General features: G+C 51.1%; 1 protein-coding gene across 4 annotated transcripts in view; it reads left to right on the top strand.

Moving 5' to 3' along the window:
• The window catches only part of CHD6 (chromodomain helicase DNA binding protein 6), a 2,307,824-nt gene that overhangs the window by 1,884,506 nt on the left and 408,212 nt on the right, over positions 1-15,106 (top strand). For all 4 annotated transcript variants that reach the window (XM_069652122.1, XM_069652123.1, XM_069652121.1 and 1 more), the window contains exon 31: positions 12,210-12,352. In XM_069652122.1, coding sequence (XP_069508223.1) covers positions 12,210-12,352 — 143 coding nt within the window. The remainder of the gene's footprint in view (positions 1-12,209; positions 12,353-15,106) is intronic.

Genomic DNA, 15,106 nt, shown 5'->3' with positions numbered 1-15,106 from the left:
CATTTGGTAGGTTATTCCAGAGAGAGGCTGCCATAGTTGGGAAGCTTGAGCCCCTAGCACGCACTCTACACGTGTGAGGAGTCAGGATGCGATTGGCATAGTTGGCTCTGGCGGGTCTGGACGCTGTTTGTTTGTGAATCCTTTGTTCAAGATAGGGAGGAGCGAGTCGATGAAGACATTTATGAGTTAGGGCAAGGGTTTTGAAGATAACCCTTTCCTTGATGGGTAGCCAGTGTGCCTCTCTCCTGACCAAAGAGATGTGTTCTCTACGTGAAATACCTGTTGCGGCCCTTTTATGCATTGTTCTGGGCAATCTAGAGTTTGGCCAGGTTTCTTTGGGAGGTACCGACGAAGAGGGCATTGCAATAGTCAAGACTGGAGCCAATGATAGCTCTGGCTATGGTAATGCAGTTCTGTTGAGTGAGGAATGGCCTAATAGCATTGATCAGTTTGGAATGGTATGCTGCTGAGGAGGCTGTAGCATTGACCTGCCTATCCATGGTCATGCTAGGTTCTAGGTATACGCCTAGAGTCTTAATGGTTTGTGATACTGCAATGGGGGTGTTGTCTATATTGAAGGCCTGATACTCTTTGTCAAGTTTGCTCAGTGTAACAGGGGACCCGATCAGCAGGAGTTCGGTTTTTTCACTGTTTAGACAGAGCCAGTTATCCGACATCCAGGCTTGAATGGTGGAGTAGATGATGTTGAGGGTATCTGTATCAGTGCGATAGTCTCCCGATAGGGGTATGAGCACCTGGGTGTCATCCGCGTAATTGGTATATGAGATGCCCAGTGAGTCTAGAATACGGAACAGGGGTCTGGTGTAGAGGTTATAAAGAGCGGGGGCAATGCACCCGCCCTGGGGACTCCACATTTGATCAGACTGGGTGTGGCGTTGGAGGATCCTGAGAAAACCTTCATGACTCTCTCCTGAAGGAACGAATTGATCCATGCACAAGCCTTTGGGGAGAGGTTCGCAGTGGTTGCGAGGTGATGGCATAGGGTTTTGTGCTCCACCAAGTCGAAGGCCGCAGAGAGGTCTAGGAGCAGAAGGAGCGCTGGTTTGCCTGGGTCTCTGATGTCGTCTATTTGATTTTTTAGGTCAAGTAATGCAGTTTCAGAGCCATGACGAGGGCGAAATCCAGATTGGCGCAGGCCAAGAAGGTGGTTATCCTCAATGAATTTCTGAACTTGCAGATAAGCTGCTTTGTCCAAGATCTTTAAGAGGAAGGGAACCGTAGTAATGGGTCTGTAGTTGCCAGGTATCAGTGGATCGAGAGATGTTTTTTTAGTAGAGGTCGGACCCAGGCTTCTTTGAGGGAGCTGCGTACAGTGGAAGATTGGAGGAGTTAATGAGGGCCGTCACAAAGGGGGCGATGACTGGCGCACAATCTTTAATGATGTGGGCTGAGCAGGCATCTCCCTTACAGTTAGAGGGCTTAACAGACTTAATGAGGGCAATGACTTCCGATTCGTTTATGGGAGCGAAATCAAATTTAGGTGCCTGGTTAAGTGTGTCCAGTGTAGGTGAGCCGTTTGGGCTGCTAGTAATGAGGAGATGGCCTTTTGGTGGGCTAGGATTTTGGTGTGAAGGGAGTCGAGTTTGTCGAGCATAGCTTTTTGAATTAGGTTACACCAGGCCTCGTCTTTGACAATGCTGGGTGGTGGGGTAGAGGGGGATTCAAGTTCCCTGAAAATAGCAAAGATTTCTTTAGTCCCGGACTCTGCATTATTAATTCTAGTGTTGTAGGATTCAGCTTTGGCCTGCGTAATAGCAATTTTGTATTCTTTGGAAATGGCCTTGAAGGTGGTTTTGTTTGATTCAGTGGGGTTTCTTTTCCATTTGACAAGTGAGGCCCTTTTTGTGGATCTAAGATCCATGAGCGCTTGGGTGAACCAGGCATTGGAATGCTTAGTTTTCTTGGCTTTTTTGGCTATCAATGGAGCAATAGTATCTACTGCAGTGGTTATGAGATGGTTGAAGGTGTTGGCTAGTATTACAGGATCATTGGGGAAAGGTGGTTGCATGGCTAGAACCTGTAGGTGTGGGAGGAGGGTATCTTTAGTTAGTTTCTTAGAGCTCCTGGAGAGTGTCGCGGGGAGCAGGATAGTGGGTTTCGATGGTTCAGTAGAGATGTCGATGTGAAAGTTAATGCAGGAGTGGTAAGACCAAGAGATAGGGGATATGGAGGGCTGGAGAATGGGGCAGTTATGTTGCGCAACCCAGTCAAGGGTCCGACATTTAGCATGTGTGGTCTCAGTGATGGCTTGGACAAACCCTAAGGTGGTTAGTTCTTTTTGAATTGCAGTGGCGTTGGTGTCTTGGGGTCGTTGAGCCCTAGGTTGAAGTCACCCAGTACTACTACTTTGGTAGTTTTTTTCAGGTTGTGGGACAGAGAATGAATGAGGGTTTCTTGGAATTCGGTGGGAGGGCCTGGTGGGCGATACACGAGGTGAAAGGCAATGGTGGACTTGGGAGACGTTTTGAGTTTGATGAGGAGGTATTCGGCGTTGTGTCCTAGTTCCCCCTGGATTGTTCTGATGTCAAGGGTGTTCTTGGCTATGATGGCTACCCCGCCCCCCCTTTGGCCTATCCGATCCTGCCTGAATATGGTGTAACCAGATGGGATGGCGAGCGAGAGTGCGGGCCCGAAAGTATCTTGTAACTAGGTCTCACAGACAAAAAGAATGTCAAGGTTATCCCTGCTGATGAGATCATGTACATCAAGTGTGTGAGCTGGAATTGAGCGGGCGTTTACCAAAATGTTAATATGTTGAATAATGAAATAATTGTTTTCTTAATAGATTTTTCTGTACTGTGAAATATGTAATACGTAGCTAATAAAACACATGTATTACATAATTGCATTACTATAGACAAAACACAAAGACACAAGAACACATACCAATATGGGAATATACAGGGAAAGTGAACTTAGCAAAAAAGCACAAGTAGTAGCAGAAACAATTCATAACTTAACTCATTATTTTCATGCAAATAAATGATTGCTCTGTTTCAAAGCTGCTATTTACCCTATGTATATGTATCACTTGATGTGATTGGACCCACAGGGAAAGTACAGCCATAAAAAAAAACAGAACTATCAGAAAGTGCTCATAAGTCTATTGATTATCTTTATGCACAAAAAGGATTGCTGTCTTTCAAGCTTGTGTCTTCCCGTATGTATATGTTTCATATGATGTGACTGGTCTCTAAGGAAATTACTGTAAGAACCTACTTGAAGGATACGTCTACAAATAAAATACAATTTTTAGGAGGCCACCAGGGGGCGCGCAGGCTGCCTGATTGTGCTGCTCCAGCCGTAGCAGGGCTGTATCAGGGGATTGAGCCCCCCCAAAGCCCCTCAGGCGGACCAAGCAGGACGGAGGGGCGCGAGGAACCTTCCGGGTACCCAACGAGCGAAGGATCGACGCTCGGGGGGGCCCCCGGGAACAGCGAGAACGAGACCCGCAGTGCCAGGCGGGGACAAGGCCGCTCCAAGCCTCAGCGGCCGTGGCGCCGAAGAAGAGCCCCAGGGAAGCCGCGTGCACACAGAGAGGGCTCCCTCCTCTCCCGCCTTCCTCGACGGATCCCTCGACCCGATCGAGCACTTGGTCCCACGATCGGGGGTCGGGTGGATCGCGGGGGCTGGTTCGATCCGTGCCACGGACCCGCGTCCCTCCCCCCCACCCCCGTCGATGGAAAGAAACCAGCGCTGGGAGGACCCGCGCTGGTGACCCCTCTGGAGAGGTGCGGGAACCTCAGAGCACCGGGGGGGATGCCCCCAGCAGGACAGCTGGCCCCACGCCACAACGGAAAGAGCCCGGGCCAGGCGAGGTTCTACTGGGCGGGCGAGATGGCGCTCGCCCGCACGCCATGAAGAAGGAAGGCCCGGAGCGGGAAGATCCATCTGGGACAGGCAAGTGTGGTGCTCCCCCCGGATTGAGCCCGGGGCCCCGCCGCCCCCATGAGGAGAGTCTCATTAGCTACGCATGGTCCCCTGGAGCGAGGCCCCCGCCAGACCTTGGCAGGGCGGGTGCCCGCCCGGGGACGACATTGTTCCCCCCCCACACTTGGGGACGAAGGTGTGGTGAATTGAGTGGGGGGGGGGGGAGTCCACGTATCCTGTGGCCCATAAAGACCAGCGGCAGCCTAATCGGACTGCGGCCCCTTCGGCCCGGGTGTGTGGCCCCCGCCTCGAGACGGTGGGGCGTGTGCCCGCCAGGTGAAAACCCCCTGCAGCAGCACACGGCGGTAAGGAAGGGGCGCGCCTCGCCCGGGGGCCCCCTCCCCACCCGCCATCACGTCCCCGATCTGAGGGCCCCAGGAGGGAAATCACTGGCTAACCCGGGGGGGAAGCCCGATGGACTGGCGGCAAACCCTACAGGAATTCCGCTTTCAGGAGATGGCGTCCAGCAAGAGAAGCCCAAGCCCCCCGAAGGGACTTGCACAGTCGGAGACCCCAGGACCCCCCACGTCTGCCATGGAAAGAGGCTTTGCCTCCATATTACAGGAGATCAGGGACATGCGATCTGACATTGCCCAGAAATTTGAAAAAATAGATCCAAGAGTGGACAAGGTCGAAGACAGACTGTTGCAGGTTGAGGTCAATCTGACATCATCGACGTCCCTAGAGATGGATCTAGGACTGAGGATAGCGGCCCTGGAGAAAAGGGAGGAGGAAAGGTCCAGACAGATGGACGACTTCGAAAATAGGGAAAGGAGGAACAATCTCAGAATTTTTGGGGTACCGGAACAGGAAGGGGAAACTGAGAGAGACATTACCCACACGGTGAAAGACATCATCACCCTCCTCTTTGCCGAAGAAATGACTACGGAACCCACGTTCAATAGAGTGCACAGGGCTGGGGGGACAGCGGGGGGCCCCCGTTCTATCCTGGTCCGGTTCCACTATGACTCCGAAAAAACAAAGGTGTTGGAGGAAGCCAGGAAGGCTCGGGAGATCACCTACAACAACGCCCAGATTTCAATCTACCAAGATCTCTCCGCCTACACCCTGGCCAAACGCAGGATGTGTCGCCCACTAACACTCCTGCTGAAAGAAAAGGGGGTCCGCTACCGCTGGGGCTATCCCTTCTCTTTGACCTTTGAGTACATGGGCCAGCGGTCAACTCTGACCACGGAAGACGACATACGAGGAGCCATCCAGGACTACGTTGTGGACTCGGATCCCAGGAGGGCCCCGTCGGGGCCGGGGAGGGATACCCCGGAGAGCCTGGGCCCGTCGAAGGACAGGAGACGAAAAACTGGCGCAAGGAAATACAGGAAAATGAATACCCCATCGCCAGTCAAGGAGGGGGAGCGGAACGATCCCGAGGATTGAGACCTGGGGAAACCCAGAGAGTCATGTGGGATACACAGAAAAGCCAGCGGATTCACCATTAATAGCGTCCCTACGAACAGCAAGTATGGGGTAGCCATGAGGGGGACGGCACGGCATGGGGGGAGGGGGGGCTCACAGAAACACACTTTCCACAGAATGCCCGGCTGCAGCAGGTAAGCTGGTGGTTCGGCCAGTAGCCAGGGATGGCAGAACTATTTGGCCGGACGCCGGGGAAGGGGGAGGGGGGACACGAAGTTGGGGTAGTTCAGTTACGGTTTGGGGAAGGGGGGCAGTTGGGGTCTTGTTCTTGGCCCACCCAGAGGGAAGGGGAGGGGGGAGTTGGGGAACGAAAAGTCGAACCAAGGGAGCACGCCAGGAAGAGCATGTTGAGAACGTTGACTGAGAGAGAGGAAATCTTAGATTATGGCTAACAGTCTGCCCCCCCTGAGTGTGGGCTCCCTAAATGTACGGGGCTTAAACACCCCCATGAAGAGATCCCTGGTCTGCAGGGAATTTAGAAGGGCCAACCTCGACTTTCTCTTTGTGCAAGAGACTCATTGGCTGCGGGGTAACGAGCCCGAAATGCGGGGAGGAGGAATAGGGGATGTCTTCAGTGCTTCCCATAAAGGCAAAAAGAGAGGGGTTGCCATCTTAGTATCGAGGAATACAGGCTTCGAGAATGAGGCCACGCTGAAAGACCCAGAGGGCCGCTACCTGATGTTACGGGGGTCCCTTCAGGGGGCCCCGCTCACCCTAGCTGTAATCTATGCCCCAAATGAAGGCCAACCCCTATTTTGGGAAGAGGTAGGGGACAAACTCAAGCACTTTGTTCATGGTTCGGTGGTGGTGGTGGGGGACTTCAACATGGTCCTGGACCCAACCCGGGACAGAAAACGCACAGGCCCGCAGCCCTCCAGGGCGTCAGACGAGACCGTGGCGCGTAACTTCCAAGGGGTTAATCTAGACTTGGGACTGATGGACACGATCCCGATCCCCAGAACGAACACCCCCCCCCCCTTCACATATTACTCGGCTACCCATGCGTCATTCTCCAGGATAGATTATATCTTGGTGGACGAGATCCTGCACCCATTTACCTCAGGCCATAGGGTTGACCCCATTCCCTGGTCTGACCACGACCTGGTCCGAATCACGATAGCAAGGGGAGGATTAAGCGAACGCAGGGGGAGGTGGAAGTGCAACGACTCCCTGTTAAAGGATGAGGTACTAGCCCAGGAAGTTCTTGAGGCCATCACGGATTTCTTCAACCTTACCGATAATGGGGAGGTAGGCGTGCATACCCTATGGGATGCCTTTAAGGCCACCCTACGAGGAGTCCTGATCAAAATGGGAGCCCAGAAAAAGAGGGAGAGGGAGGCCCAGGAAAGACTACTGAGGGAGAAAATAGCCCAACTCCAACCGGGGGGGCTCCCCACGGTCCCCTTGGACCGAGGCCAGGTGGCCGCCCTGGAGGACTGTAGACTCCAGCTGCGGGACCTCCTCCTCCACCAGACAGAGAGAAGCCTTCAATTGGTCAAACAAAAGTATTATGAAAAAGGGGACAGGGCGGACAGGATTTTAGCTTGGAAGTTGAGGGCGGTACAGAGAAGCAGATTAGTGAAAGCAGTAAGGAGCGAGGGGGGGGGGGATAGGTTACGACACAACCCACATTGGGGAGGCCTTCCGCCAATACTATGAGAAATTATACTCGTCCGAATTCAAAGGGAGGGAGGCGGAGATTGAGGGGTTTCTGAACTCAATACAGATCCCGGCCCTATCAAGGGAGACGGCGGAGGGGTTGGAGGGCCCGGTGACAGAGGAGGATGTGGAGCGCGTGATCAGAGGGATGAAAGGGGGTACTTCCCCCGGCGAGGACGGCTACTAGGTCAATTTTTATAAGAGGTTCTGCTCAACCCTATCCCCCTACTTGGTTAGGGTATTCAATGCAGTGCTGGAAGGGGGACCCCTCCCGGACTCCATGATGGAGGCGATTATAGTGGTGCTCCCCAAGGACGGTAGGGATCCCTCGGAGTGCTCCTCCTACCGCCCAATTTCTCTGCTGAACACCGATGTAAGGATCCTGGCTAAGGTGATCGGGGGGCGAATGGAGGGGATCCTGCCAAAGCTGGTCCACGGAGACCAGGTGGGGTTCATTAGGGGGAGACAGGGCTCTGACAATATCCGAAAAACCATAGACTTGTTCCACTACGCCCAGGTGTCGGACCTAGACGCGTGCGTCTTGTCGCTTGACTCAGAAAAGGCATTTGACAGGGTGGAATGGAGATTCATGGAACTCACCCTCCAGAAAATGGGCTTTGGGTCACACATCATGGGTTGGGTGGCGGCGCTATATAGGGCCCCAAAGGCCAGGGTTAAGGTGAATGGCAGGTTGTCAGAGCCTTTCCCCCTCTCGCGGGGAACGCGGCAGGGCTGCCCGCTCTCCCCCCTCATCTATGTCCTCACCATGGAACCCCTGGCCATAGCGGTCAGAGCACACCCAGACATCAAGGGGATCCAGAGAGGTGAAGTAGAATTTAAACTCTCCCTGTTTGCCGATGACATCCTGGCCTACCTGGTGGACCCGGGATCCTCGCTCCCCCCCCCCTCATGTCCCTGATGGCTGCATATGGTTGCCTCTCGGGGCTCAAGATCAATGCCTCTAAATCAGTCCTGCTCCCCATGAGAACGAGGGAACCGGCCCTGGACCCCCTGATCAGCCTGGGAGGGATAAAAGTGGGGAAGGCTTCCATCCGATACCTGGGCGTCCTCCTCACCCGGGACCTCTCCAACCTCGCCCCAGCTAACTATGAACCCGTAATGGGTCACTGCGGATCTAAAGAGATGGGGGTCAATGATCCTGTCCTGGTACGGCCGCATGACGGCTGTGAAGATGAACATACTCCCGCGCTTACTATATCTCTTCACTGCCCTCCCAACCTGTGTTCCCGACCAAACCTTCAGGGTCCTTCAGAATGCAGTGCGTGAGTTTATATGGCAGGGTAGGACCCAGAGGACAGCAAGAGCAGTCCTGACCCTTCCGAGGGAGGAGGGAGGAGGGTTCGGGCTGCCGGACTTCCAACTCTACTTTTGCGCTGCCCAGTTGCGCGTACTTCTCGAACATATGAAGGAGGGGATGGGTACATACTGGACGTACTTAGAGGACATGGACGCCCACCCACTTAAGGTCAGGGACCTCCTGTGGGCCCCAAGCAAGTTCATTCCGAATAGTCTAAAATCACACCCAACGTTGGGAGTCCTCTGGTCGACCTGGGGGGGAAAGCCCCCAGACGGCGCACCTAACGTCATGGCCGTCACCAATGTCATCGCTCTGGGGTCACCCCCTCAGACTGGGAAGCAGGGGGTTCCGCAACGCTCAATCCTGGTCCGATTCGGGGATGGAATGGGCGGGGCAAATGTTCAAGGAGGGGGAATTCCGCCCCTATGAGGAAATGAGAGAAGCCCTGGGGCGGGGGACCCTCTCCATTTTTTAATATCTCCTCCTGAAGGGGATTTTATGCGACCAATCCTGGGGACAGAACTTGAAAAGACAGTTGACCCCCTTCGAAAAACTTGTGGACACAGGACTTCCAGGAAGGGGGCGGTATCAGGGATGTATAGAATACTGAACACTGTCAACCTGGGGGAGAGTAGGAGGTTCCGTACCTTCTGGAACGATTTGGCGGGGGAGGAGATCTCTGAGGATGCCTGGGCAAGGATATTTAAGATAGCTTTCCATGGGAACTTATTTACAGTGGACATGGAACACAATTTCAAGATCTTGCAGGGGTGGCACAGGGATCCTGCAAAGTTGGCGAAAATGTTCACGGGAGTGTCCCCCGCATGTCCAAGGGGGTGTGATCAGGTCGGTACAAGAGGTCACATGTGGTGGCACTGCCCGAAAGTCCAGACATTTGTGATGTCATCTTTGATGTCCTGGGTGTTAGTCTTAGCAGTGCACGGTGGTGGCGCGAGTTATGGTTGCTTAGCTTACCATAACTGGCAAATTTCAAGGGTTTTTCGGTTTTACTTGGAACCATAGCATCCCTTTGACAACGTTTTTTTCACTGAATTTCATAGGTTTTTATTAGTGCAACGTCACCATAACATCCTTTTCAATAGATGAAGACCACTAACATCTTATGTCCTCAAAGTGGGAACGCCGGGTGGTAAAAAAAAACAAAAAGATGGCCACCATGGAAAGGGAAGGCGGGGTATATAAAGAACACAACAGGGCATGAGCGGGGGGTGGGGGGAACAGGGGAGACACATAGGCATGAGCGGGGGGTGGGGGGGAAAGGAAGGAAACACTGGGCATGAGCGGTGGTGGGGGGAACACGAGAGAGACACGGGGCATGAGCAGCGGGTAGGGAGGAACATGAGGGAGACACGGGGTATGAGCGGAGGGTGGGGAGGAACACGAGGGAGACACGGGGCATGAGCGGGTGTGGCGGGGGGGTAACAGGGGGCATGAGCGGGGGTGGGGGGAACACGAGGGAGACACGGGGCATGAGCGGGGGTGGGGAGAACAGGAGACCGACACGGGGCATGAGCGGGGAGATGGGGGTGCAACAGGAGAGAGACACGGGGCATGAGCGCAGAGTGGGGGGGTACACGAGACAGACAGGGCATGGGTGGGGGCAACAGGAGACAGAACCGGGGCATTAGCGGGGGGTGGGGAGGAAGGGGAGAGGGACACATGGGGCATGAGCGGGGGTGGAGGGGGATGGGAGAGACACACGGGACATGAGCCGGGGTGGGGAGAGAGACGGGACATGAGCGGGGGGTGGGCGGCGGGTGGGGAGAGACACACGGACATGAGCGGGGGGGTGGGAGAGACACATGGGGCATGAGCGGGGGGTGGGCGGGTGGGAGAGACGAGCGGGGGGTGGGCGGGAGGGAGAAAGACACACGGACATGAGCGGGGTTGGGCGGGAGGGAGAAAGACACACAGCGTTCGTGTGCAGGCTGCAGATCCCGCTCCTGAGCCCTCCGCTGGCCACCGTGTGCCGATGGCGTGAGCGGGGGCTGGAGGAAAAGGGAAGACACGGAGCATGAGTGGGGGGATGGGAGGAACAGGAGACAGACACGGGCATGAGCGGGGGTGGGGGACTTACTGTGCAGGCGGGATACAAAGCCTCTCATGCGAGGAACATAGATATCGGGCGTCTCTGAAGCCAGACCACTGCACGCTTTCACTGCATCCAGTGAGAGAGTACGTCAGATGTCCGCGGACATCACGCAAGCGGCTTGCCCAATCATCGTCCTGTCCGCGGAGCGAACAGGGAAGTGTGTCCGCGAAGCGAACACAGATATCACTAATTTTGTTCACTTACATTTTTGTCATTTTTTTTTAAAAACTACTGGACGGATTTACACCAAATAAAGCAAAGCACGCTTTGGGGACCAAGCCGCCGCTCCTGCCGCAAATTTGGTGTAAATCCGTCCAGCGGTTTGGACTGTAGGCGTGAGCAAAGTTTTTTCCCATTATGTCTATGGGGGAAAAAAAGTTTTGGGACCCCCCCTATAACTTTGCCCCCCCCCTGGACGAATCCTCACCAAACTTTGCAAAAATATTCTGAGTGACCCAAATACTTTTTTTGCAAAGTTTGGTGAGGATTCGTCCAGGGAGAGCGAAGTTATAAGCCGCCCAAAAAGTGCTCTTCCTATGGAAACTGCAACTTAACCATAACTACATGGCCACTACCGTGGCCATGTAATATACACACACACACTAGCAGGTGTACCGTTGCTTCGCACAGTAATTCCCACTTCAGTCCTCGTTTGAAGTTTATTAAGTGAACGAATACAGATGATGATGTTGCATGGTTGTTTGCGTTACCCGAATGTCAATGCGTGGAGGTGACCACGCATCCTTCCTTTTGGTGAGTTTGGTTTGTCCCGGCAGGCCCTTCTGACTATTATTGTGTTTGAGAATTGTATTGTATGGAGAGTTATGGTGAGTTTAATTTGTAACGGACAGCCTCCTTTGCCTGCTGCCATCATTGGTGTACTGTTATCCCTAGACCAATGCTTCTTTGTAGATAATATTGGTAGTGTGTCTTGTAGGCGCTAGTGTGAACAAATTGTCTTTCTTTCTACCTCTGGAGCAAGCCACATAAAGCTGACCATGAGAAAAGCATGAATCCTGTAATTCGGTTCCAGCTACTTTGATTTGGAGCGTTGAGATTGTGCAGTAATATTATTGGTGCTCGGATCTACAGCCGAGGCAGCAGCAACCTCAACATAAGCGCTGTACGTGTAGGGCTGAAGCGTGTAAGCTTGAAGTGCTGTACCTGTATAAGCTTTGTACTGTTGAGATGGCATACATTTATGTTATCATGAGAGATTTGCCACGATGTGACAGACAATGTAATTGCGGACACTATTGAAGAAACATGCACTGTTTCGTGTCACCCGCATCAAAAGTGAGTGCCGCTAATGTCAGCTAGAATGCTAATGGTGTGGAAAGTTTAGGAACACTGCTGAATTTTACATAGAACTAAAGCACGGAGGTAAGCATTGCAGACGGCTTAAAACAAACAAAATTATAAAATTGTATATTTGATACTTTTTACATTGTCTACACCACAGAACCTACTGCATGGAAGTATGCTGAACATTTCGAACAGACAAGCACACATCCACACATTTCACTTTTATGTACAGAGATAGATGGATGTGTACATAGGAATGACGACACTCTAGTATGTTATTAAATAAAACAAGATGCACAATTGTCTGAGGATCTGTGATGTTTTATTTCTTCTTGATAAGATTTATATAATCATTGTTTTTGCTACCAAATTAGTGATTTGCTAATCAGTAGTAACTGTTCCACTTGCTGTCGTTTCTAAAAATTTCAGAGAACTGCCCAGAGGAGGAGGCAAAGTGTTTCATGAGAGCACCATCTGGAGGGAAGCAAGAGAACTTTCAGTATGCCCGTACACCTACTATCGCACAGCTGTTGCAGGAGAAAACCCTGTACTCCTTCTCCGAGTGGCCAAAGGTTGCTTTGAACCCAATCCCATGTTTATTTTCTTCTGTTAATTGTTTAAGGTGTCCCACTTAACATGATTTGTAATATTTCTGATTACTTAGATGTAATAGAATAGTTTTATTTTAAAGTTTGTAAGTGCTCTCTTATGGCAACAATGTTCACTGATCCTGCTTTACTAGTTAAACTTGCAGTACAATGTTAAGAAGGGAAAGATTTATGGCAGACTCGTAATTTCTATTTTGAAGACCCCATGCACCAGGATATATCAATATATTGATTCCAAGACGTTGCATCGGAGAGAAGAAAGTAAAGCTTCACACAGTTAATTTGAGCTTTATCTCGTCATTTGAATTTTAGAATTTGGAATCTATTTTAATTGATTTGCGGTATGTGAAAAGCACAAGCATTCAAAGAAACATAGTAAAACAGTACAATAGGGAAATTAGATTTTATACAAAAGAGCACTATCACTTGTTTTAATTGTTATAATCAGTGTTGTCAAAATTGATATTTTAGAAGGTTTTTGACACAGTTTGGGGTGGTGGTAGTGGAGTTGGTTTAAGCTACAAATACTGTTCGATTGCCTTTTTTTATGTTCTCAAAATCACTATACATGTCTCCAAAGCATGCATGTTTTTATGCATACCTCGACTCTTATTTAACAGTACTTTCCAATAGTATACAGTATTATTGCTTCAATCTGCATGTATAAGTGCTTCCCTGAGTATCTTGGTTCCCCTTTGTTTTGCTAAACCATTAAATAGTGATCAGTCTGTATCTTACCTGCCCCTATCCACCATTCTCTTATGGTTTAAAGCAGTATCTCCCATTCTCAGCTCTCCTCATACATCTGCTTATATTTACATGGGCACAAACAAGGCACTTATAATAGGTACTTTCCTCCTAATGATCCCTCTTATTTTGTAATAACAGCAGATGCAGACCGGCCTGGTAACCTTTTCATGGCCATCAGTCGCATCACATGCTTCTGTCAAGGCGTCACTGCCTAACTTGTCACTGGAAGCAACGTACTTAGTGGGTGTGTGTATACGTGTGTGTATATATATATATATATATATATATATCTATATATATCAAATGGATTGTGTCCTCCCACGTATTCCTCATCTTTGATACTCAAGTCTGCTTGCAGCTTGCTTCAGATTTTTTTTTTCATAGGATCTAGCATCATCGAGTCTTGGTCCTCGATGGCCTCTGTATAGTCCCTCATGACGTTGACTCTGGTAGACGAGGCACGTGTGCTGACCATTACCTCAGTTCTGTTTTTTTCTGCATTGCTGCATGCTTCAGAGCTACTTGCGACAGCAAAATTTCGTTTGTTTATCTACACATCTTCATATGTCTGCAACACCGAAGACAGGCTTCAGCCGGTGTTCAGACTGTGGAGCGAAAATGTCTATCACAGACCCTCACTGCATCTGTCTATGGTGTTTGGGGTCGGGCCACAAAGTCGACTGTGTCATGAACCGTCGTCTATGTCCTTTCTAGTCCTCCTGGTCCCTGACTCGCAGGGGATTGCATGCAGTTATCCTTCCAACATGGCCGCCCAGAACGGAAAGCTCCGGATCAGTCTATGCGTTCCACGCTGCTCATCTTACAAAAGAGACACACCCCCGTGGCTCTGCGCGTCTCAACGCTACCGCTACCTGTAGTCGGACGTGCTTAGCCGGAGTTCGATCGGGGCTCTCGCTTGATTCCTTGTTCTCAGTTCCTTAAAACCCCTCCTGTTCCCTTCCTTCTCCAATCTCCTGGAAAACTTTCCGCGCTCGAGTCACGGTCCTCCGTGCCTCCGAGCGTAGCTTATTTACTTCCTGGAATTACCCTGGACTTTTTGAACGCTCCTGGAAACTGAACCGCTACTCTCATGGTGGACGCCAAAGATCGGCGTTCGGGTCTATACAAATCCCAGACCGTAAAGAAGAAGAAATCCCAGAGGGTCGCAAGTACACAACAGAAACAGGTGAGAAAGGGAGAGACTTGTGACAGATTGAGATGCCTTAAAAACGATACAGATTCAGAGCTGGAAGCCGCCACCCAAGACCTCATGCGAGGCATGCAGGAATTAACAGCGGATGTACAGAACCTCAAGGCAGAGAACGCAGCATTAAAGCAGCTAGTTCTATCACGTGATTCCGCAACCAAAGAAAATGTAATATTGGGAGGAATAGTGGACAAGTATGACGGTTCTTCCAAGACTCTCCGCGCCTTCCTTGATTCGTGTTTAGTTCACTTCACTTTCAAGCCCTACTACTTCTCCACTCCTAGAGCAAAGGTGGGTTTTATGATCTCACACCTCACTGGAAATGCATTGACTTGGGCAACCCCCCTAGTCAATACAAGTGACGGTCTCCTGGATGACTATGATGGCTTTGTGAGAGCCCTTAAGGAAATGTTTGATCGCCCAGAGCAGGTATATAGTGCTCAAGAGAGACTACTCGAGTTTCAACAAAGATCCCAGGATATGCTCACCTATGTTACTCGTTTCAAACAACTTGTGAAAGAAGCAGACTGGTCTCCAGAAGCTAGTTTTACACTCTTCCGAAAGGGGCTGAACGAAGAAATAAAAGATGAGCTTGCTAGGGTGGCCCGCCCAAGCTCCTTCCAGGCTCTTATGGATCTATCCTTACAGATAGATTTCCGAATCCAAGAAAGAAGAGCAGAGAAGAGGAAGTCTAAGGCAAGTTTCCAAAAGACCATCACGGAACATGCCCCTAGAGCAGAGTCTACTGTTCCTTCTACCCC

The sequence above is a fragment of the Ambystoma mexicanum genome, chromosome 3p, assembly GCF_040938575.1.
Source record: "Ambystoma mexicanum isolate Mex_15411 chromosome 3p, UKY_AmexF1_1, whole genome shotgun sequence".
Classification (NCBI taxonomy): domain Eukaryota; kingdom Metazoa; phylum Chordata; class Amphibia; order Caudata; family Ambystomatidae; genus Ambystoma; species Ambystoma mexicanum.
This window is presented reverse-complemented; position numbering and strand designations above follow the sequence as displayed.